General features: G+C 34.9%; 2 protein-coding genes across 2 annotated transcripts in view; one reads left to right on the top strand and one right to left on the bottom strand.

Annotated features, from left to right (window-relative positions):
• Nucleotides 1-22,924, top strand: part of LOC119068648 (proton channel OtopLc) — a 36,726-nt gene extending 13,802 nt beyond the window's left edge. Inside the window, exons 2-8 of the mRNA XM_037172323.1 lie at nucleotides 11,923-12,294; nucleotides 12,508-12,625; nucleotides 15,151-15,247; nucleotides 18,430-18,630; nucleotides 18,740-18,900; nucleotides 21,220-21,385; nucleotides 21,456-22,924. Of these exons, the coding sequence (XP_037028218.1) occupies nucleotides 11,923-12,294; nucleotides 12,508-12,625; nucleotides 15,151-15,247; nucleotides 18,430-18,630; nucleotides 18,740-18,900; nucleotides 21,220-21,385; nucleotides 21,456-22,423 (2,083 nt within the window). The 3' untranslated portion in view covers nucleotides 22,424-22,924. The remainder of the gene's footprint in view (nucleotides 1-11,922; nucleotides 12,295-12,507; nucleotides 12,626-15,150; nucleotides 15,248-18,429; nucleotides 18,631-18,739; nucleotides 18,901-21,219; nucleotides 21,386-21,455) is intronic.
• On the bottom strand, nucleotides 2,944-5,648 carry LOC119068649. The gene is made up of 6 exons (XM_037172324.1): nucleotides 5,426-5,648; nucleotides 4,928-5,342; nucleotides 4,336-4,858; nucleotides 3,744-4,279; nucleotides 3,221-3,681; nucleotides 2,944-3,142 (listed from the first exon to the last, which is right to left on the bottom strand). The coding sequence occupies exons 2-5, from the start codon at nucleotides 5,290-5,292 to the stop codon at nucleotides 3,225-3,227; spliced, it is 1,881 nt and encodes a 626-aa protein (XP_037028219.1). The 5' UTR covers nucleotides 5,293-5,342; nucleotides 5,426-5,648; the 3' UTR covers nucleotides 2,944-3,142; nucleotides 3,221-3,224.
• Nucleotides 22,925-24,264: the final 1,340 nt, after the last annotated feature.

The following is a 24,264-nucleotide window of genomic DNA, read 5'->3' as shown; positions in this document are numbered from 1 at the left end:
TAATCTATGTTATCTGCAACAGCTGTATTTTTAATATGGAAAGTTACAGCTGTGGCAGCTATTGTTACGTGCAATAGGTGAGATTTTCAACTCTTTTTTTTACTTGGAACTGTCATCAGATGAAGGGTCAACAAAACATTATTTTCTCATTGACTTCTGAATGGAGAAAATAAGGTTAATCACAGCGTATATGAAAAATTATTTACGGTTTTTGTAATTAATTAACAGCCATGTTAACACATCAGTTTACAGACCCATGTGTACATATATGCATCATCATGATACGATACAGTCTAGACAGTGCATTATATATCTGAACATATTGTGTTATGTTGTTATATATTTATTTTATTGACCACCTTTCATGATTCTACATCCAACTGAAGTCGTTAGAGAATACACGAATCTACTCATGTTTCAAAACAATGCTGACATTACATAATAACTACTTATACGACAGAGTCAATGCAGGAAGTTATTTCTGCTTGATGGAGTCATATATGTATTTGTAGCATTATAATATAATATTGTATACCATCTTTACGGCGACGCTACTTCAAAACATTTTCATTCTTTCATTCTCTTTTTTATGACAACAATGTGCTTAAAGAGCTTTGATATGCTATAAAATGTTCATTCATCTTTGTTAAAGACAGTGATATATTTCCGTTTCTCCTGTTTCTATGGCTAAGAAGGAAAAAAAATGAAATTAATGTCATAATGCCCCAATATAGTTAACTAGCTGTACATGTCCTCCAGGCTTTCAATCTAAATCCTGAAGTACATATACAACTTTGAGAATCTTACTGTAATTGTATACTGTGTTCGTTGAAGTTCATTGACAAGATCCTTGAAGAATTGAGATTTAAAAAAATTCGATGGAGACGGCAACACGGGAACTTGGCAAAATTATAAATATGTTCACTTTAATATGAAGCAACATCTTTGTATTCATTTTATTTTCCAATGATACTTGATTGGCCTTTAAGGGCTTATCAGAAGAGAAATTCATCTGATTATCACGGCAGTTAGTCAAGGATTATCTTATTATCTTAGAAGATAGAATCCAGGCTTTGCACATGTGTTTATAGCTTTACATAGCAACTACGTCAGCATCCTTTAATACATTCTAATTGTTCAACTTACATTCAAGTCAATTTATGAAACATTACAGAACAAAAAGGTTTCACCTTATTCACTTATGTTTTCTATGTTACTTTGAACGCAAATCATGCATTTTCCCGCATCTTTTGTTTGTCGTATAGAAGGTGTATCCTTACAAAATAAAAGTTGAAAAAGGTGAAAATAACGAAGTTTATTGCAGCTATACAATAGATCAGCAGTAAATTTTGAAGATTTTAGATTGTAGGATTTAACACAGACTGTGAGGTAATCAGAATTTTAATGTGTAATAGTGCATTACGTAAGTGCTCTAAAATTTTTATTTTTACGAGTTGAAAGGCTACAACTCGACCCGAAGCGGAGGGTTGCATTGCTACTAGTCAAAATAAAAATTTGGAGGTACGTACGTACTGTGCTTTACATGATTTAGCAATGAACGAAGAGTCATTTTTTATTAAAATAGTTGTTCTGTCTACTTAGTAGAACATGCCTCCGTTGGGCCCATTGTTCATAAACACAAGCATCATTTACATTAATATTACATGTAATAGTTATTTACATATCTGTTGTGGACGGTATCCACTTCAGTCGGGCAACAATCTGCGAAATTGCCTAAAATAAACTGTCCACAACAGATGCGTATACAACTTTTCATGCTGAAGGCCTAAATTACGAGAAAAATTCGGTAATTTATGCCCAAGACATGAAAGGACTTTCTCATTGCTTTTGTTTTCCCTAGGGTCGAAAGTGGCTTATTACCTCGCTTATTACACACCTAGGGAAAACAAGAAATTTGGTCTAGTTTTCAAAAAATCCATTACATAACAAAGGATAAAAAGTTGAAAAGTCTCGTTTTCGTGTGTTTGTTGTCAGAGGCGAAGCTGTCTACTTTTCAAATTTGTATAACTTGTCATGTAAATAACTATTTACTTTTGCAATTAGGGGACCTGCTTAGCCTGATTCTAAATTGATGTGGAGCAATGACGGCAGCTCAATAGTTCACCCATGAACGACCGTTATGTCACTTTTTTATGTGATTTTTAATTCGTAAACGAGAAGAGATCTCCTTCCAATAAAATTATAGAAAAAAATTCAAATGTAAATTCGCAAAAAAAACTTTCTTCTGCAGTTTTACAGAGAATTTAAAGAGCTACGTTTTCGTTTGTTATTTGTTTAAATCGGTGAGCTCGTTCTGGAGATACGTCAGTAACATTGATTTTCTACTGAGAAAAAAATATTTTTCGACGTTTACAATCTTCTCCGCCATTTTGGATTCAAATTTCAAAAAATAAATTGCACCAAAAAACTTTTTTCTATAATTTATCTTTTGGAAGTAGATTGATATCTTTTCTCGTTTACGAATGAAGTCATAGAAAAAAATGTAACATAACGGCAACTCACAGGTGAACAATTGAGTTGCGGTCATGGGACAAGTGGGTTGGCCTGTAGAGGCGCCACATTTTATTCATAGTACTTCATTCTCTGCGGCTTATTTTCATGTGAACCAACTTCACATTTGTCATTACAGAACAAATGTCACCATATGAAGTTGGTTCACATGAACAGCGCAGTGACAGCAGTAATTTTATGACATAATGTACTAAAATATGGGAAAACTCTATTACATTTCTTCTTAGTTTCTAAACATAATTCTCCTACTGCCACACAATAATTTAGAATAAGTAATCGATACGGAACAACCTATTATCATCGTTAGGACGATTTTGTAAGACGCACCATTTTTTGCCTGAGCAGGTCCACTAAATTGACAACTGCAATATAACAGATTGTGATGTTGGAAGCAATGTACACAACAAAGACAAAATAGTTTTTTTTTCTTCAATGAAATGTTACAATCGCTAACTTACGGCCATACAGAATTTAAAATATTCCCCAGATGACTTCTAGTATTTATGCTCATTTGTTATTGTTGCACTTAAAACGTTGTGTAATCGTGCGTTACACAAATTGAAAACACTCCAAAAGATGTGTTTTGTCATAAAAAAAATTTGAAAATTCACTGTGCCACCACATGCATAAAATTATATAATTGAAAGTTATAAATAGATGTACTAATATGAAAATAGTTGATGCATACCACTTTAAATGAGACGTTGTCGAGTAGAATAAACCATTTTCTTTCTGCTTTCCGCCGTCTTCCACTTCTGAAAAATCATTGAAGCAATTTCATAACCAAAAACAGCCAGAGCCAACAAATATCCACCGAAACAAATTCGAAACAATCCAACCACATCATCTAAAGAAAGTAGTCCAGTGTCGGATGCTCCATGTATCTGATTCTCCTTTTTAAAGCTTAAATTCAATTTTGATATGTAGCCATTGTCGAATAGCTTATAGATGATGCCATTGATTCTGTCGGTAAAATAAGAATTTCTTCGCAGAACCATTGCAATGGACAATTGATAAATATTTTCAGCAATTGGGATCATAGCACCAGAGTCATGATTTCTGGTTGTAATAACTGCAATCTTTCTGTCCCAGTTGATTCTTTCATCCTCCATCAATTTATGTTCAAATTGTTCGCTAACAAAGACCGATCTGAATATACATCGGATCGGGATTCATTACAATTATCAAAAGGAAATGTAATTTCTTTTTACCTTGACTTCAGTTCAGGCAAAGTTTCCAATACGAACATTAATGGTTCAATCAGATGAAAGCGAAAGTTCTCTTCGATGAGTTCATTCACTGAGCGTATAGCAGAAACGTTAATCATCAATGTCATGAATTGGAACAGTGAACTCTGATAGCAGCTTCGCAGTATCAATGCATAGAAGAACATTCCGACCACAAATATTTTCGAAAGAAATTTGGTAGGATATTGAGTTATGTTGAGCCCAAGATAAATTCGAACGTAATCGAGAAAGTCAATACAGTCCAAATGTCGATTCAGTGATAAGATCTTGATCGGGCCTTGGATGATAACCACTTTAAAAACCAGTATAATTAGAATAGCGTACCAGACGCTTTTACGAAATGGCCACATTGTTTTCTCTAAAGAAGTGAACGGTCGACCAGAAGGTATGACGATGCACAAGTACGAGTTGTGATAGCTCAAAGTCAGATCGAACATTTCAAACGTTTTGTAACGATGAAAAAATGAGCCGAGAGTTACATTTGCTTTATTGTGATGCAACTAGAGTGAAAAACATTATGCCAATTTCTTCTTTTGATTTTATTTTATTAGCTTACCAGTCCAAACGCACCCGTAAACGTTCTATTCGGATAGATAACACCCCATTTCAGAGGTGGTATGATGAGCTCAATGTTCAAATTCAGTATATCTGCCACTGTGCTGAATAGTTTTCCCTCAAAACCAACCAGTTTTTCTTTTCCATTTTTGTCCTTAACCACATTTACATAGGGTGTTGTGTTGAAAGCAGCCACCACTATTGTACAATTGTAAAAGTTGTGCAGCTTATTCGGAAAGTGTGTTTTATTGCTCAGAAATGTTTTGTCTTCGAATATATTGTACAGCTCGACGTTGCATCGCGAACACTTGAGAGGTTTATATGGATGGTAAGTGAACATAAACACTTGTGTGTTCAACAATGGATTAGGAATCAATATGTTTATGTTTACGATGTAGTCGTAAAAGAAACGCTGAGAGATTTCAGTCACTACAGTCATGTAATCGATCATAACATTATTAACGATCACCAGAAATTTTCCCTCGTAATTAAAATTTCCAACTGGAATTTGGTTGGCTAGAACTCTATGTAGAAATCGAAAAACTTTAATTCACAGAGCATACGTTCAACACGAAAAAAAAATAATTGTTTACCGAAATCCATTCAAGCCATCCACCACAAGAATATTAAAACTTTTTCGTTCTTTGAACGATGTAATATCAAAGGTACCGTTGGCATCGTTTGAAGAAATTATTGACATTCCATTTATCACCCCACCTGCAATATTATTAATTATGTCTGTGTGCTGCCAAGCGCTCTCTTGACTATTTGCTGTTGTAATGCTGATGCATGTTAAAAAACTTTCATTGTCCACATCTTTTATGACTTTAATTGCAGACTTTGACAAAGAATGAATGTAAGTGGTGATGTTGTTCCGGTGACGAATTCTTTCGCTTACGTTCACAACCGACACAGCCAATAGCACGGCTATGAATAAGGTTTCTTTTATAGCAATCATTGCAACACGTTCCGTAAAACCGAATGACAACGCCCCAGCGGTGATTCGAGCTTTTATGTGGTGAAAAAAGTAATTTAATTTAAGTATTTGATCTTATCTTTGAGTTGAAAATTCAACTGTCTGTTGAATGGACTTACTTCGAGGATATAATCTGATAAAATAGCGAAGGTGGTGGGCGATACATATCAACTCGTTTATTTCTATTGCTCTACACAAAATTGTTGCGGCAGCTTTTAGTTTAATTATATCACCAATCGTATTGACTTTAAGTTACCGTTCTTACTTATGTACATTCTTTGTGTAGATGGTTCAAAATCCAATGTTATTAATTGAATTATTTCCTTTCATGCACATTAATAAACCGAAAAACGGTGTATATAATTCTGTATGTTATTACAGCTGATGTTGCATATAATTCGCGTTGTTGTTGGGAGGAAGATTTTAATAAAAAAAATAGTCGAATCGACCTTCGCTTTTATTGTTATGATACCTCTAACATTGAATAATTGCGTGCTGTGTTTCAATTGGTATAGTTTTACTGTTAATTCTCCTACCTTTTAATTCTTTAGATATTCTAAATGGATCTGTTTATCTATATGTCTACATGAAATGCAATTTGCTACTATCTACAGTGTAGATTCTACACCATCAAGCATACACGCTATGACAACGAAAAACGAAACTATCAGATATTCAGATATACAGTGAGATGTTTTACATAATACTACAATCTTTATCAAACTCAATACCAAATAGCCTCTAGTAAAAGTAACTTACCAACTTCTGCATTCGCTGACGGCACTTCACTTCCGATAATTATCTTGAAAGTTCGGTAAGGAGCTTTTCTATCCGAAACTTGCCACAATGTACGTTTGTAAAATTTAATCATAAATTTGCTTCAGCTGGTCGACTCAAGCAAACAAACCTGCTACTTGCCTACAGTTTTGTTTGCATACTGTCATAAACCATTTTAAACGGTTAGTCATCTGTTATTTTGCAGACAAATAACTGCGGACAAATAACAAATAATTATGACATTGAGCAAATGAAGTAACAGATTTTGTAACAGAGACATAGCGTTACTTAAATCAAAAAAAAAATCAACAAATTTTATTATTTTATTGAATGTCCCATGCGAAAGTCGCCCATTGCATAGCAGTTTACCCTCTCGAAAATGTTCAATAACATGAAGATTAGTTTCTGTCAATTTGACAATAATCGACTTTATCATTTATTTATTTCGCATGAAATTAATCCCTTAATCTGCTCAGCTGCAGGCATTTGTCTTTGTTGTGAGATGTATAAAAGGCAGTAACAGTTTCAGTACTGCAGTAGAACAAATATTTGGTCAGATTGATGCTATTCGCAGTCAACTGCGAATAGTCAATATTAATGCTATTCGCAGACTAATTGTGCCTTCACATTGATGAGAAATGATTTTGCTCATTTTTTGATCATTTCTCATCAATGTGAAGGCACAATTAGTCTGCGAATAGAATTAATATTGACTGCTTTTAGAATTTGTTATTAAAGTTTTGCAAAGGTAATAGGCAGCAAAAATCTGTAATGTCACAGTTTGTAAAAGGGAGAAATAGTCTGCAATGTTACAGTTTGTAAAATGGATCAACACTCTGTATACAGTTCGTAAAAGGGAATGACCATATGTACTGTCAGAGTTTGCAAAAGGGATCAACAGTCTGCAATGTTACAGTTTTTAAATAGGAGCAACACTATGTTATGTCAAAGTTTGTAAAAGGTATATGCACTCTGTAATGTTACAGTTTGTAAAACGTAGTAACAGTATGTAATGTCAAAGTATGTAAAAGGGATCAACACTCTGTAATTTCACAGTTTGTAAAAGGGATCAACACTCTATGTTACAGTTTATAAAGTGTAGCTACAGTCTCTAATGCTACAGCTTGTAAAAGAGAGCGACAATATGTAATGTTACAGTCTGTAAAAGGGAGCGACAATATGTAATGTTATAGTTTGTTATAGGGCCCATATACATTAGGACCTATAATATAGGTAGCAACACTCTGTTATGTCACAGTTTGTATAAGGGATCAACACTCTGTGTTACAGTTTATAAAGTGGAGCGACCGTCTCTAATGTTACAGTTTGTAAAAGTGAACGAGAATCTGTAATGTTATAGTTTGAAAAAAGGAGCGACAATCTGTAATGATACAGTCTGTAAAAGAGAGCGACAATATGTAATGTTACCGTTTGTTATAGGGAGCAGCACTTTGTAATGTCACAGTTTGTCAAAGGGATCAACAATCCGTAATGATACAGTTGGTAAAAGGGATGATCAATCCCTAGTTTTACAGTTTATACATGTGACCAACAGTCTCTAAAGCTTATACAATGGATAATCAGTTTCTTTCGTTGCATTTTGCAATATATATTCTTTACAAATTATCGAAAAATTCTAATTTTTTGACTGAACGAATATTCTTTGTTTTAATTTAAGTGTCAAACCAACAATCTTTCCAACTTGCTCTACTTTTATTTTAGAAAATATTTTTAGTTACAGGTACTCAATTATATTATGACTATGGGATTGTAGGATTCATTCCTTTTACATCCTACACACTTCCCACATTCAATTGAACCAACGAATTCAATTTCATTTTTGATTTTGTCGATTGGCACCATTGACATACAAGTGGTTAGTTCTCATTATCTGCTTGTGGTGGCACCATATACTTTGCGTGTCCAAGCAGTTAAAGAAGTACTAGGTAGCGTCAATCAAAATTCTGAAAGAACAGTTTAGATCAAATCTGATTTGATCGCAAAGGCAGTAAGCAATTTAGAAGGTTTTTTGTGTGCATTATATGTATTTTACATGCTACATGCGTCGAAAACGGTACTTTTCATGTTTCACGCACTAATTTCGACTTCCAAAGCATGCAAAAACCACTCGGGATAAAAAGATGAAATGTCTCGTTTTCGCGTGTTTATTGACCTCGGCTACGCCTCGGATCAACAAAATTCACACGAAAACCATACTTTTCATCTTTTAATCCCAAGTCATGTAAAATACTAATGCTTTTCTGATCTTTCAAACATGAGAAGGAAATTCGTGTGAAATGGGAGACATGTAAAACCCTAATGAAATACATGTAGAATGAATGGAACGAATTACATGAAGAAAACCAACAAAACCGTTAAAAACGTGTGTTGATTGTTGAGTTTAAATTGGACAAAATAGCAAAATTCTAATCATAAGATGTTGTGCAACAAAATAGCGATCGGCTGTACCTCTACCGTTTTTGATATCCGCCTTCTTGGTACATAACATATGCAAGATTCTTTTCATAACATTTTCATTGTTCATTTGTCAACAGATTGCGAAGTGACATTTCAGTTATATTTAAGCTTTTCGTAATATCGCAAAAACTGCAGGTTATTTCATTATCTTTGGGAACACGGGTTCCCCAATTGAAATGAGTGATAGGTCGTCGGATTCTTCTTTGAATTCTAGAGAAGTCACATCTTTATTTTTTTCGATAAATTTTGTTTGTTTTCGGTGCAAAGTGTTCAAAAGTGAAGGCTTGTCAGAGGTCTCGTGAACAGTTTTTCAGCAATAACTCAAGAAATACTTATTTAAAATCATTGGTATGCTGTACTAATGTCGGTCTTGGAAAGACGTACTACAGGTGGAGTGTATGCACTGGTTGGTGCAAGTATACCTCCACAAAAGTTATGACAAAAACATTTTTTTGGACCTAATAACGTTTTACCGTTTTATTTCTTTTTATTGACAAGCGAAAAAAAAGACTGCTCACCAAATATATAGTGTTCAGAGAGTCCACCTTCTCTGCAAAATTGATGTTCCAAGGGACTGACTGTGTAGTGTTGTAGCTTGCCTCACCCACTATTGTTCCAGATATATAAGTACTTCTGTGTTGCAAGCCTACAAAACCTGCAAGTCTTAGGAAAAAGGTTACTGTAAAGTTGAAAATTTTAACTTTCTTTCTAGGGGCTCTGCTACTGAAACAGCGTCTGGAAGTGCAGTCATATTTATCTACTTTTTTCCTTTTTCCGAAGACTTGTAGTTTCTATAGGCTTGGCACACAGAAGACCTGGGATCTTATATATGTGAAACGATAGTGGGTGAGGCAGGCTAGAACACTACACAGCCAGTACCGTGAAACATCAATTTTGCAGAGAAGGCGAACACTATATTTTTGGTCATAAATCTTGTGGAGGTGTACTTGCACCTACCAGTGCATACACTCCACCTGTAGTACGTCTTCCCATGACCGACATTAGTACAGCATAACAATGATTTACAATAATTATTTCTTGAGTAATTTCCGAAAAACTGTTCGCGGGACCCTCTGACAAGCCTTCACTTTTGAACACTTTGCACCGAAAGCAAACAAAATTAATCGAAAAAATTAAAGATGCGACTTCTCTAGAATTGAAAGACGAATCCAACGATCTATCACTCATTTGAATTGGAGAACCCGTGTTCCCAAAGATAATGAAATAACCTGCAGTTTTTGCGATATTACGAAAAGCTTAAAAATAACTGAAATGTCACTTCGCAATCTGTTGACAAATGAAAATGTTATGAAAAGAATCTTGCATATGTTATGTACCAAGAAGGCGGATATCAAAAACGGTAGAGGTACAGCCGATCGCTATTTTGTTGCACAACATCTTATGATTAGAATTTTGCTATTTTGTCCAATTTAAACTCAACAATCAACACACGTTTTTAACGGTTTTGTTGGTTTTCTTCATGTAATTCGTTCCATTCATTCTACATGTATTTCATTAGGGTTTTACATGTCTCCCATTTCACACGAATTTCCTTCTCATGTTTGAAAGATCAGAAAAGCATTAGTATTTTACATGACTTGGGATTAAAAGATGAAAAGTATGGTTTTCGTGTGAATTTTGTTGATCCGAGGCGTAGCCGAGGTCAATAAACACGCGAAAACGAGACATTTCATCTTTTTATCCCGAGTGGTTTTTGCATGCTTTGGAAGTCGAAATTAGTGCGTGAAACATGAAAAGTACCGTTTTCGACGCATGTAGCATGTAAAATACATATAATGCACACAAAAAACCTTCTAAATTGCTTACTGCCTTTGCGATCAAATCAGATTTGATCTAAACAGTTCTTTCAGAATTTTGATTGACGCTACCTAGTACTTCTTTAACTGCTTGGACACGCAAAGTATATGGTGCCACCACAAGCAGATAATGAGAACTAACCACTTGTATGTCAATGGTGCCAATCGACAAAATCAAAAATGACATTGAATTCGTTGGTTCAATTGAATGTGGGAAGTGTGTAGGATGTAAAAGGAATGAATCCCACAACCGTAGTCATAATATAATTGGGTAACTGTATTTACAATTTTTAATTTATTTACTGCGAATAGTCACTTCGAAATAGAAAAAGCTAAAAATTCGAGGTTTTTATTTTGAAGAACTAGACTTTGAGGTTTGAGCAGCGATAAAAAATAAACAGTAGATTTTAGAGGCACGCTGTGGAACAATTTTCTGCTCAAAATGAAGAATTGCATCGATAATAAAAATTTAATAATTTAATAAGAAAAACTCGGTCCTGATTCATTGTATTGTGGGTTTTGTTTCTTCGCCGCTCATGTACAACGCCGCTAGATCCAAGAAAAGCTCAACACTGATTCATTGTATCACAGCATCAAGACATAGATAAGATAATAACTAGAGAATAACTTGTAGTGAGAAAACACTGGGTAAATGTTAGAGGCGAGAGAGTGTCAAGCACACTATAGCCGTGAAGTGTAAATTATTAGCTCAAACATTCAAATGGAAGGAATAAATGCAAAGATTGTCATTTATTGAGAGAAAATTTCTATTAAAAAGCCTGATCCACACCTTCAAGACAAACACAGTTCACGACTGAATTTGTTATTCATTTAAATTTCCACATTTTACTGGCACTACCAAATGTCAGCCAAAATGATAACTATCCACTCTACATCCATATAGTACGATGACTATTAGCAATTCTGTCGAAAATATTTTGGTGAAAGCGGCAGGGGTGTAATAAAATATGAATATAATACCAGAGAACACATAATGAAATTTCATTGAATTTCGTGTTTCGGATGAAGAATATTGATGACAAAACTATGTCTTCGTGTTATAGACATCATCTTCATCAGTTAGAATTGAATTTACAAATGATTTGGGTGCGAAAACGGAAGGCATCATCCAACGTCTACACCTTCAATATGTTGGAAAACTTCCAACATTTATTTAATTTCCATGCAGACATAGTTATATTGAGACTATCTCTTGACAGGTCGTTTATTATGTATGAGTTAATAGGGAAAATTGTCTATATTGAATTTTGCACCCCGAATTTCTGCTATCATCATAGCATAGGATTACAGCGTAAAATGTATTATATTTTGCTAACACACCATACTCAACGCACAAAAGTTATCTAACTGGGTAAATTTGCGTTCCAATGGTAATTTCTCAATATGATCATCGTCTACATAATGAACTCTTGATTTGTATTGCTAACTAGTGTGAATTTAGATTGGTTAAACGCTAGTTCCATCAAACCATCACCCATCCAAATAATATCTGGATTTAATGTAAAATTCTTTGTTTCAGATCTATCACAGACTTAAATGCACAATCATCGAAGCGTATTCCGTCGCCGACATCACAAAACGTGTCGTTGAGTCATCATTCCTCGCCCGCCCGAACATCAAGAATACATCAACAGCATCACGTAACAATAAACGAATCGAAGCTTCCATTGTCCGTTTCGTCACATCATCAACTAGTAGCACTATCGTCGACTGCACCGTCACCAGCGACCGGTTCATCACACACTGCCCACACGGGCCAAACTGGCCACTTAGCACTGTTGTACCATTCGTCATCTACCCATCACCATTTGCATCCGATACTGCCGATTGCAAGACGACCATCTCGTTTACCGGAAACAATTTATGTAACCAGACCCCGTGAGATCAGAGCGTAAGTAATTATTAGGTTTCTGCTTTCGACAACAAATGCTATATCAATTCCAAACAGTATATGTGCTTTTTGATAAACCAATTTATTTACCGTGATTAAAGTTCGATTCGTTCAAGCGAAAGTCTTATGGCAAAATATTTTCTTAGAGAAAATTGATTCGTACCGATTCCAAACATTATTAAAATTCAATTCTACTTTTCAATTTCGTTATAGGGGCGACGCTCTTGCAACGACATTTTCAGCACTATATGGGAAATTATTGGTAGTAATGGGAATTGCTTTTCCCATGGCAGAAGTCATATCAACATATATACCGCCGTCGTTTTATGAGGTAGGTGCTTTAAACATACAGTTTGTAATCAAGTTTTTTGGTTGTCAGAGTATATAATATGTAAGACGGTGAACCCGTATGTACATAGCATCGGTGCCGTTGCATCTCGTTCAACTTGACAAACGGTTGAAGACTGTAAAAATGAATTAAGCTTTGAAAAGCGGAAATTTATCGATTTTTCTGTCGCTTTTATATCCGTTTCATTGGAAACATTCTCACATTTCCATCAATGAGCAAAAAAACGTGGCATTCGATTCTTTTAATAAATCGTTTATTTTGTGATGGTGGCAATTAATTTTGCTAACAAAATTGTTTGGAAATGGCTTAGTCACATAAAGCCTGTGCAATGAAAATTTCGTACGTTTGTACACGACCGTGGTATATTTGTTCCCAGACAATAATCCAATTTGTTTGGTTTTAAATTTGTGTATAAACTTCACTTTGAAAGCTAAGCTGCAGCAAGACTCATATTTGCACCTTTTTTTATTATTCAGTGATTGGTACATGTGGTACAGACCATCCTATAGTTTCCATTCAACCAACCAAAGAAAAAAAAATCAACAAACATTTCCTGCTTAGTGGTGCCGTGGTATAGCATTTTTTTTCGTATGTGCATAGAATAATCAATTGAGCTGATTCCATTTTCTGTTAAAGCACACGCGATTTCTAGACGATAACACTGTAACTAATGCTCGGATCGTGCCATTGAACCTTGAACATTTCAGATAATTTTCTGTTGAACAACTAACCCTACCATTGATGCTAATCAATTCAACAGAATGCTATAAGCATTGTGTTTTGAGTGGCAATTGAAAGTGTTTGAAAAAGTGAATCTCAAGGTCATGTTCTGTTTTTGTGTCGATGTAGATTGATTCAAATTTCGATGAAAATTGAGAAAATTATTTTACTATCACAAACGTGAAGTTCGACTTATATTTGGATTTTGGGGTGATTGTGGTTTGGAAACGATTGCACAAAAATGTCGTTCTGAGTTTTAGTAGGCTACGTTATTGCGACTAGCAACGAAAAACTAAAATACATAATCTAGACTCTCATTTGTTATACGAATCTTATGTCGGAATAGTTTCAAACCACAACGAGTTCCAAATCAGAAAATATGTTGGATTCCACTTTACCGAAAATCTACATGTTTGGGCTTTACGTTAACAATATAAGATGAAAGGGTTAGCATATCTCTACGGGAAAGTAAGCCATCTCAGATACAGAGCAACGGATATCATTTGAAATTGGCTCACGTTCACTAGTCCCGTAAATTCGCTACTGGTGTTTCGCATACTTTATTGATTTCTATTGTAGCAATTTAATAAAATAAAATCTCGAATGGTAGTTATTTTCTTGCACTCACCCATGGCAATACACACACATAAAGCCGGGTAAGTGATACCTAAACAAATGGCAGACATTCGATAGATAATTCAAGTAAAAGTTAAGGTTTCGGATTGAATAGATATTTAGACCCGTACAAAGTGCCGGATGGTCTTATAAGTTAACTATCATGTTTGTATCACGGCGAATTTGAGTCGCTGAGTAAGAGGCTTTTGGGGTTATTCAGAGATGCAAATCAAAGAGAAAAATCGATCGAATGGGTTCTTAGATATGGATATTTTAGGGAGCTAGTCAAGAACTAGCAACCAAATGCGACTCATTCTACTGACCAGAGAAAAAAATGGATTCGGACGATCAGTGATAGTTTGTATGTTTTACTCCTTTTTCGAGCAAATCTTAACAGATTTTTTTTTTGTGAAGCGACCGGCGCTTAAGGAGTTACTATCGAAGAGAAATTATTGAATTTGCTTCAGATATTTTTCAGCTCGCTCTTTACCATGAGCATGTGACTATTTTACCCGTACACGTGTGAGCAGTTTTGTTTGTATGAGTGAACCAGCTGAAAAACGACTGAAGCAAATTCATGTCTGTATTTCATTGACGTCGACTGTATATTGTGCTATTTGCTACAGTAGGAAATATTAGCTTAGAAACTCTTATTCCCTTTACTTAAATACCACAGTTTCACAATCCACATAAAATACTTCGTACATACCATGTTCGTACTTCGTACATGTTACGCCCATTCATACTGATACTGCTGTCTCGCGTGATATCTTTCAATTTGAATTCATATGGATTGTATTGGATTGTATTTGTGAATTGAATAATGTTGAAAACAGAAAAAAAATTCTAACGTCAATTTATTGGGTGTACTGTATCTAGCTGCCCACTTATAGTTACATAGCTAAGCATATAGCGAAAACTGCGTTATGGTCTGGTCAATGGTCATTTATTCTAACTCTCAACTTCGGACAGGATTATCAACATTGCTCTAAGCAATTATAATTGTAGAGAGAAGTTTAAATGGAAAGATTTGAAGATAAAGACTAGTTTAAAGACACATGACTGTTAATGAACAACTAACTATTGCGTGCACCCTTCTTACGGGTCCCTTTCTTATGTTTCTTTCTTCTTCTTTTTATTAAATTGTATCTTCTATTCAAATATACCCACAGGGCTTTTATCTCTACCTGTATATTGGGAGCATGGTATTTCTGCTGTTTATGTATGCTACATTGATTTGGGGTCGCCCGAAAACGGTTCCAATGCCAAGTAAGTATTGCTATAGTTATTCTTTTTCACGTTATTCGTACATTTTTTGTTTTATTATCCACTGAAGACGAGTAGAAATAAAAAAAAGAAAGAAAAAATCGAGTAAATAATAAAAGAAAGTCTCTGGAATTTTGTTTCTATAGTTAGTATAATTTTAAGTATTTACGCTCAACGCACGTATAACACGTATGAGAATTCTATATTCTTCTCGGTTCGTTGTAATTTTTTCCCGTCTGCGTTTACTTCGAATTGATTCGAAAATGTTTTCTTACTTAACGTATGTTATGAAGTCAATAAACTCGAAAGTGAACTTATTTTTTGAACATATGGACAATAACTGCCGAAACAGAATAATAGATGTTATCTGACTGAAATCCCATTCCCATCACAATTACAGCTTAAGTCTAAGTTGTCATTAGAAACAACTTGGAGACCTTTGAAATGTCCTCGGAAAAACCTGTCTCATTCAATTTGTAATAAAATTGACTTTTCAAAAATAAGATTATTTGAAATTACTCTGCTCATAGGTCAAATGAATAGAGGTGAGTGGCTGTACCAAATTTGAATGACAGCCCCAATTATAATAGTACATTTCGTACCTAGGAATAAAAGTGTTTTTTTAGCGTGTGAGAAGTTTCCAAACAGAGCCGAAGGCGAGGTCTGGAATCCAATTCGCTAAAAAAGACTTTTAGTCCGTGGTACGAATAGTATTTTTCACATTGGACGGAGAGAAAGTGTGACGAAGTCGCACTTTTCGGGTCCTAGGTATGAAAAATATATTTAGGCCAGCCATAGCTGAAATCATAGTTGTTTTAGAATAACTTTTCAGAAGGCATGTCATAGTATGTTACGTCACTGTCTTTTAATTTTTTGTTTGGGCAAGTGCGAGGTTTGCGGAACGAGCCGAAGGCGAGTGGAGTAATCACACGTGCCTAAACAAGCAGTGACGTAACACATTTTATATGTTCGTGGACGGTAAGTGCATTTTCCCTGTCACAAGCAGTGATGTAAAGTGCACACTGATAGAAAAGTGAACGCGCTGGACGTGTACTGTACGTAGCGGACGTGTAAATTGGCTGGCAGACAGCTATTTTTGGATCGAACTTCGGGAACGTTTAGTACACGTGCACTGCGTCAGTAAACGTCCAGTACGTTTGCTCTGGTATCCGAAATAAAATGAAATTTTGATGTACATTATTTCGTCAAATTTCGTTCTTTTTAATTTTATTTTTTTTATTTTTCGTGTTTTTATTCATTTATATCGTAACTTTTTCTTAGATAAAAATTTTCTCCATGTTTGGTGCTGGGTTTGAACTGGGGACCTCTTGATCTCAAAGCGGCGCTTCAACCAATGTTGCAATTAAGGCATACTACATTGATAGTTGTATTGTGAAGCGTTGGTAGAAGTAGGTAAACGTGGAGCACGTTTGCACACAAAGTACTTATACATGCTATACGTTTACTTACATGACACACATATGAAACTTTGAAAATATTTTTTTTTATTCTAATTAGAACTATGGTATATGACAATGACCTAATATCGAGAATCGTAATCGTAATTCCTTCTTCTTCTTTTTGCGTAATATTTCGATATTTCAACAGTATGAGATTGGAACTCAGGGAATAAAACGTTTTGAAATTTAAATGACTGAATTTAATATTTCTGTTTTTAAGTGAATCCTAAAATCCTGATACAGATACATTCATCTCATGTACGTAAAGGACTTGACATAGTTGCTATTAATATAAAATGCACAGTGTACGAATGTTAACGCACAACAAGTACGATCTTTTGACATCATACTTACCATGCGTATACAAACATCCTAAACGTGTGCTTTTCTCAAACGTGTTGGGCGTATGAGGTAATTTTGCGATGAAGTTACACATACCAAAATTTTACACATGTCCTACGTCGACTACACGCGTGAGATGTATGGCACACATATCGTACGTAAACTTACATACGACAGGTTTGCCATACATACCCGACGCATACTATGCATAACAGAAGTATATCATACATATCCGAAGTACACCGCCAAAAGTACACCCATAAGCATGTAATATAATATTAATAGTTTCATAAGAGAGATCACCACTGTAAAGCTAAGACAGGATAGGGTAGCCTATGAGTTAAAGGCTCGCTTGAGCGAGCATCCCAAAGATCATCCAAATTCTCGATTTTTCTTCGTACATTTCTTTTCAATATTTATAGACACAGAGCTTTGTAATGAACATATTCATTCACTCATATCTCTTCTCTTGCACCGTAAAATGCTCCATTGAGAAAACCTACAATTTTTGAAACTATCAAAACTGGTTGAAGCAAATTTTCATAGTTTCGGATTGGGACATAGGTCGAGGCGGTGCTCAAAAGAATTCCTCAGTATCATATAGAGGGAATGGGCGGAATTTTTCCCAATTGAAAAAGAAAACCGACATGGAAAAGGCATCTTGAGATGATGCCAGAGTAAGAATAAGTCCCACCCTTTCAACCCTAATACAATCTTGTCGTCCGTTTTCTTGTTTTCTTTTTTTACTTTTACTTTTAACATACCTTTAACGTTTGTAAACTTTGATGAAACATTCATTTACAATTACCTGTTGTGGTAACATTCCAGACTTTCCAAAGTTTTTTTTATAGGTCCCTGCCACACTCGTGAAACAGTAAAAAATAGCCAAAAACATTCTTTTTCTCTACGGTTTCTAAGTTATTTTAAGTTTAAGAAAAAAATGTTTCTTGGTACACTGATGCAAGACTTTGCGAATATACTCAGTTATACTTTCTTTATGAATACAATGGGCAACGTATAAAATATTACGCTTAAGAAGAATTTGTGTATGGAGTGAATTTGCAACACGACAAATGAGCTTTTGATGGCTTAACGCGAAGAAAAGAAAGTCTTTATATAGCTCGTGGCATATCTCAACGAACATTTTTTTTTTCAAATCCTTTAATGTTTCCAAACAAACAAAAAAAGTTCGAAGACGCCCGAGGTAATTCTTATTAGCACGCCATACCAATTCTATTTCGGTTTTCGTTTTTTCTTTCTTTTTATGAATAAATTGAAATAATGTCGCTCGAAATGGAATATCATTCAGTCAATTGAATAAGTCAGTAGTCAAATAAAAATCGTCTTAGCTCTGCAGTCACATGCTGTTTCAATCGTTTTCAGATATTTCGAAAACAATTCATCGACACAAAGGATCATCAAGCGATTTAGATAGTATAGACGAATCGGATACCGAAAGCCAAACATCTGGATCAAAACGACATAAAAAGAGTGTGGTTATGCCACCATTACGGCGACCGTCATTATTGGTTCAGCCGGGACGTCATCACTATGGAAGTTTCTATCTTCGTATGGGAGCAGTTGGTAAGTTCAGTTTTTAATTATTTACCCGTACATTAGTCGTATAACCGGTATATAAATTAGCTCTCCTCTCTTTTTGATATTCACAAATTTAATTATGAATTTCCTGCAGCGTTCGGCATTGGCAGTATGATTTATTCCGGCTTGGAGTTTGGCCAATATTTCGAACTCGAACGAGACACAAAATGCCATAATGTTATGTTGGCTTTAACACCAGCTACCCGAATGGCATTTATATTCATCCAAATGTATTTTATCTTCTTAAATAATGAAGTGAGTTTTTGTTCAACAAATAGCTTTGTTCGTAATGTATGTAAAAATATTTTGCACGCTGTGAAAACATGCGGTGAATTGCTAACGCTCTTATATTATGGAATTTAATAGAACAACGATGTTATTCGTCTGCGCTTTCCTCTGTTTTTTTTGTGGTGGTTTCCTTTTTAAGTCAGTCAAGTACGTAGAAAAAAAATAATTTCCATCGAATGGTGTTACGTGATTCATTAAAATTGTCTCGATCTCTTTTTCTCGCTGTTTTGAGAAAGTTAATAAATCCAATAAAAACGCAGACTTGATTGTTGTGCGAAGTAAATTGAAAAGCAAAAGAAAACAGACCGTAAATAAATCAAAAAGCTTTCAAAAGTTAAGCATTACATCCGATTCCTCCCAATTAATTGTAGCTTCGCATACCGGGCTAAGAGACCTAATGCAAACTTTTATTTCGTATCACTATGGAACGAAACGAAATGTATTAGGCGTCTTTCGTGTCATTAATGTGTTGTTTTATCAAGTTCAAGATGTCATGAATTTCATCAAAATTCATTCCCACATAAAAGCGATAGGATAATTTCTGGAACATTTCAATGTAATTTTCGGAAATAATAATGATATTCCTTGAAACGTTGGAATTATTTCGAGTGGAATTTTGTGGAATTAAATTGAATATTTGGAACTGTCGCGTTGAGGAATACTTCGCTGACGGCTGACCTTGACTCCGATTAAGTTTAATTTGTAAATTTTTTCATTTTTGCATTATCCGTTTTGAAACCACGGATTTTCCGGCATTGGATGGAAGTTTTGGAATTTAGTGAAATTTTTGGAAGGTAGTTGGGACAGGTTTTTTGCCATTGCCACTTAAGCTACAATAGTTATTTGCGTATCTGTTTGTACGATTGATGTTAAACAATATAGCGAATAAAAACCGAGCGCTACATGAGAAACTTCCTAAAATCAACTGTTCGAAACCGTTTAAAAATGTCTCATGTCTATATTTGATATACAGCAAATAGCTATGTGAAGCTATATACAGCTGTATGGAGCTATATACAGCTGTATGGAGCTATATACAGCTGTATGGAGCTATATACAGCTGCATGGAGCTATATACAGCTGTTTGGAGCTATATACAGCTATAAGTAGCTATATACAGCTATATTTAGCTATATACAACTATGTGAAGTTGCATGAAGCTATATACAATTGTATATACAGCTGTATGCAGCAATATACAGCTGTATGAAGCTATATACAGCTGTATGAAGCTATATACAGCTGTATGAAGCTATATACAGCTGTATGAAGCTATATACAGCTGTGTGGAGCTGTGTGGAGCTATATACAGCTGTAGAGAGCTATATATGGCTATATGAAGCTATATACAGCTATATGTAGATATATGTAGCTATATACAGCTATATGTAGCTATATACAGCTAGATGTAGATATATACAGCTATATGTAGATATATACAGCTATATGTAGATATATACAGCTATATGGAGATATATACAGCTATATTGAGTCAATATTATTTACTTACATACGGCTATACTGAGTTATATTGAGGAATTTGTTTTTAATAAGAATTGCTATAATTTGAGGCAGTTTGTGTTAATTTATGAATTTCTTGTTATGTTTACGACCAAGAGGTTATGAAATCTGATGTATTGTCATAATTTTGTTTTACTGCGATAAAAAAAAGTGTCATAAAGCTGCATATATAGAGTTGCAAACAGTCATTTAGTAGATTTAAACTTCGGCTGGGGCTTTCAATATTGATTTATGCAAATTTAATGGGGGATAATATAAAGAGTAGTTTAGGTGGACACAACTTTCGTCAGTCCACAAATGCAATCAAGCTTGATTCATTGTGAAGTGATGTAAATATATAATTAATTAAAAAAAATTAAATTAAAGTGTTGCATCATAGCCAAAAGAGAATCATGATTGAAACAATTAGATAATCCTTGCTTGGCTCGTTGCTCAGCTCGTTTATAAGTGAATCCTGTTACTCGAACACTATTTAGAGCTACCCATTCGATTGCAAAGATTGTGTGATATAATGTCGCAACGCATTTTCAACTTTTGATTAGGAGTGACATTTTTCTAAAGCCAAATTTTTTCATCTACGGAATTTCTAAAATATTTTTGCCGGATAATAATATGTTACAGTAATCTAACATCTTCTTCATCGCAAATTAGCATATACTCTCTTGCCTTTCCCATTTTAATATTTTAGCTTAAATGTGCTCTGTATGCGCGCATCGAGAACTTATTCGTTTTAAATTTGTAATGTGAAAAACATTTTGTTTTTAGCAAATGAAAGTCTACCGTCACAAAATCATCGCACGATTTGGTTTAATGCATATGATTGGAACAAATTTGTCCGTGTGGTTGAACGTCCTGATACAAGAAACGAAACACGAAATTTTAACATTTTACAATCCTGAAAATCGAACCTTACGAATATCACACAGATTAGGTATGTACCTGCGTGATCTTAAAGTGCGTCCAATTGGAAATTTACTAAGAATCTCTTGATTCCCATCCAGGTAATAAAATAGCTCAACATGCGATCGAAGCGGAAACTGCACATCTACGAATAGCTCGCGGGCTAAAGGGCCCCCATCATATTTTCGAATGTCGGCGCACGAATATTATAGGAACTCTGGTTCAAGATGCATCACCATTCTTGTTCCCCTGCACCATCGAATATTCCCTAATTTGTGCCGCAATTTTATACGTTATGTGGCAGGGAATTTGTCGTCCAATACCAGATCCTCCGCTACGATTAGAGGGTCATTCGCCATGCAAACGTTCCCCGCATCATTATTCCGTTGATTGTGCACGGGCGCACAAAGGACTATTCATCGGCATTTTAATACTCGTTTTGACCATCATATCGCTGATACTATTTTTCGTTCTAATATCACGACCCGAATTCGTGAGCTTAGCTGTGACTGAAGTAACGATTTGTGAATTGACGCTGTACGCAACAGCAACCATTGCCACGCTTATTGGCATGATACAGGTTCGACATCTTCAATATGATGCGTTGCGAAGCTTTCAATTGGACGACATTCTTCTGGTTGGAGCTCAGACGGGCCTGTTTTTGTACAGCACATTCACGGTCATCGGCGGTCATTTTACATTACGACGTGATACCATTTTAGTACTAATAACTGCATTAGCATCCATCGTTCAAACGGCATGCCAAACAATGTTCATACTAGATGCAAGTCGACGAAATGCAGCCACACAGGAACATATGCGCAAAAAGCCCGGCCGTGAAATTGTAACATTTTTACTTGTTGCCAATTTGGCAATGTGGGCAATAAGTACGCTCGAGAAGTCACGTGCAGAAAGTCATCCCATCCAATTAAATTTTTATGGATTATGGGCATGGACAATAATTACGCACGTTTCGATGCCACTGGCCATCTTCTATAGATTCCATAGTACTGTTTGTTTGTGCGAGATATGGAAACGAGCGTATAAAATGAAACCGGCATATATGTGAGATCATTGTTGCGTATGCGAGTGATGTGAGAGATGTGGTTGACAAATTAGTTCTTGTTTATGGTTCCGATTATCTATTTTATATATATTTATAGAAAGCTTTTTATAAATTAGACTTAAACGCAGACACACAAGAAAAAAAAATTGAATGAATTGGTTTTAAGAGTTATTATACGGGGGAGACATAATTTTACGTACCATTTATACACTTGCGTTCGTGTTGATATTATGAACAATGACCTACATTTTATATTAGTATATACTACCGACAAAAAAGCAAACAGCCGTACAACGTGTTTCATATAATCATTTCAAATTTATTCATATTCTAATAATAATAAATGTGACTAAAACTTAGAACTAAATTTAAAACAAAACAAAAATGCTTGTTGTAATATACATACATGGTTAAATACCTGCACGTCAAACTTAATTGGACCGTTACGGCTTTCCAATTGGCCACTTAAAACCGATTTCTTTCTGGTTTGAAGCAAGGGACGAACAAAATGTTTTTTTCATTTTAGACTCAAAATAGGGCTTATGGGGCTGGGTACGCACATTATATATTTTAGTAAAAAATCAAAATTGGTGGAAAAGTGAAGATATTTGGACCAAATAACGAGTGCAAAAGATTAAGGATAGCTCACTTAGTGTGTGTTTATTACGTAGGTGTGCCTACTTCTCAAAATAAAAGATCTAACCCACTGCTGACCGGTGGTGACTCGCTTGACGAGCGAATAATGCGAGAACAAATTACTCCATTGAAAGATAAAATTTTGTTGGCAGGTCTGATTGGGCATATAAGTCGAAAATTACATTCGTCATAGCTTGTGGAAATTGTTATCCTTACTACCGCAAATATCAACAGACAGTGCAGACTGCAAGTCGGTCTTTTGAACTTTAAAATTAAAAAAAACAAAAGAAATTTAAATTTTCGATCATATTGATCATTAAAATATTGTTCATGTGCAGTGACCGACTTACTGGCAGCGTCAATCATTGAGAGTCCTGTAGTGCTCAAATTCACAATCTATTTAGCTCCAATACCTTCATTTTGGCACCAATTTGGATTCTCTACGATATGCGACGGCTAAAATATACATTCAGGGAATATTTTTATGAAAATATTTACCCATATTTTCTGCGAATTTTCCCAACACCCGAAAACCTAGAGCGGGTCTGTTAAAATTCCGTAAAACTGCTAATGTATCTCTTTGTGTGCAGAAGAAAATCAAAAATATAAGTCCTCATCTGACACATATATTGATCAACTACACGCACGACAAGTACGGACACATAGCTTGATACATACTCTATTTATAATCAACATTTTCAAAGTCGAATTCGAGCAACAAGTGACACGGCTCTGCCGTACTGAACTGTTAGACATATTTGACGTGCCGGTAAGATTGAAATTAATTGAAATTGGCCCAGTAAGAGCAGTAAGAGTCAATATTGAGATTAAATAATATCATGAAGTTGTTCGCGAAACCGTAAAATCAGTAAACAGTACGCAGTACGATACTCAGAATATTTATCAATTTTTACCAGTTTATATATCTACCCACAGTTACGTTTACGGACATTGCGTCAATCTAGTGTTATTTTCAGGGACTCAATATTTTTGAGAACAAAAATGATGTTTTTGCGAACATTCACTTCGAAAGTGACTTGTTTTTACTAACACTTATATGATTCGTATATACAACTTACAAAAATCTCATTTGAATTCATATAATTTAGAATAAGTTGTTAGATTATTAGTAATTTTCATAATGAAAAAATGGCTTTCGTTTGCAGCAACAAACAGGAATCTTTGTTCAGTATAAATTGATAAAAATG

The sequence above is a fragment of the Bradysia coprophila genome (assembly GCF_014529535.1).
Source record: "Bradysia coprophila strain Holo2 chromosome X unlocalized genomic scaffold, BU_Bcop_v1 contig_20, whole genome shotgun sequence".
Lineage (NCBI taxonomy): Eukaryota > Metazoa > Arthropoda > Insecta > Diptera > Sciaridae > Bradysia > Bradysia coprophila.
The sequence above is the reverse complement of the archived record's forward strand: the minus strand, read 5'-3'. Positions and strand labels throughout refer to the sequence as shown.

Bases quoted from the DNA above. Each gene is read 5' to 3' on its own strand.
- LOC119068649 (XM_037172324.1), bottom strand. From the start codon at position 5,292: ATGATTGCTATAAAAGAAACCTTATTCATAGCCGTGCTATTGGCTGTG. The intron at 4,859-4,927 runs GTAAACAATTAT...ATTTCTACATAG, and splicing joins GATGGCTTGAATGGATTTCG to AGTTCTAGCCAACCAAATTC. The intron at 3,682-3,743 runs GTAAAAAGAAAT...ATGTATATTCAG, and splicing joins TTGCCTGAACTGAAGTCAAG to ATCGGTCTTTGTTAGCGAAC.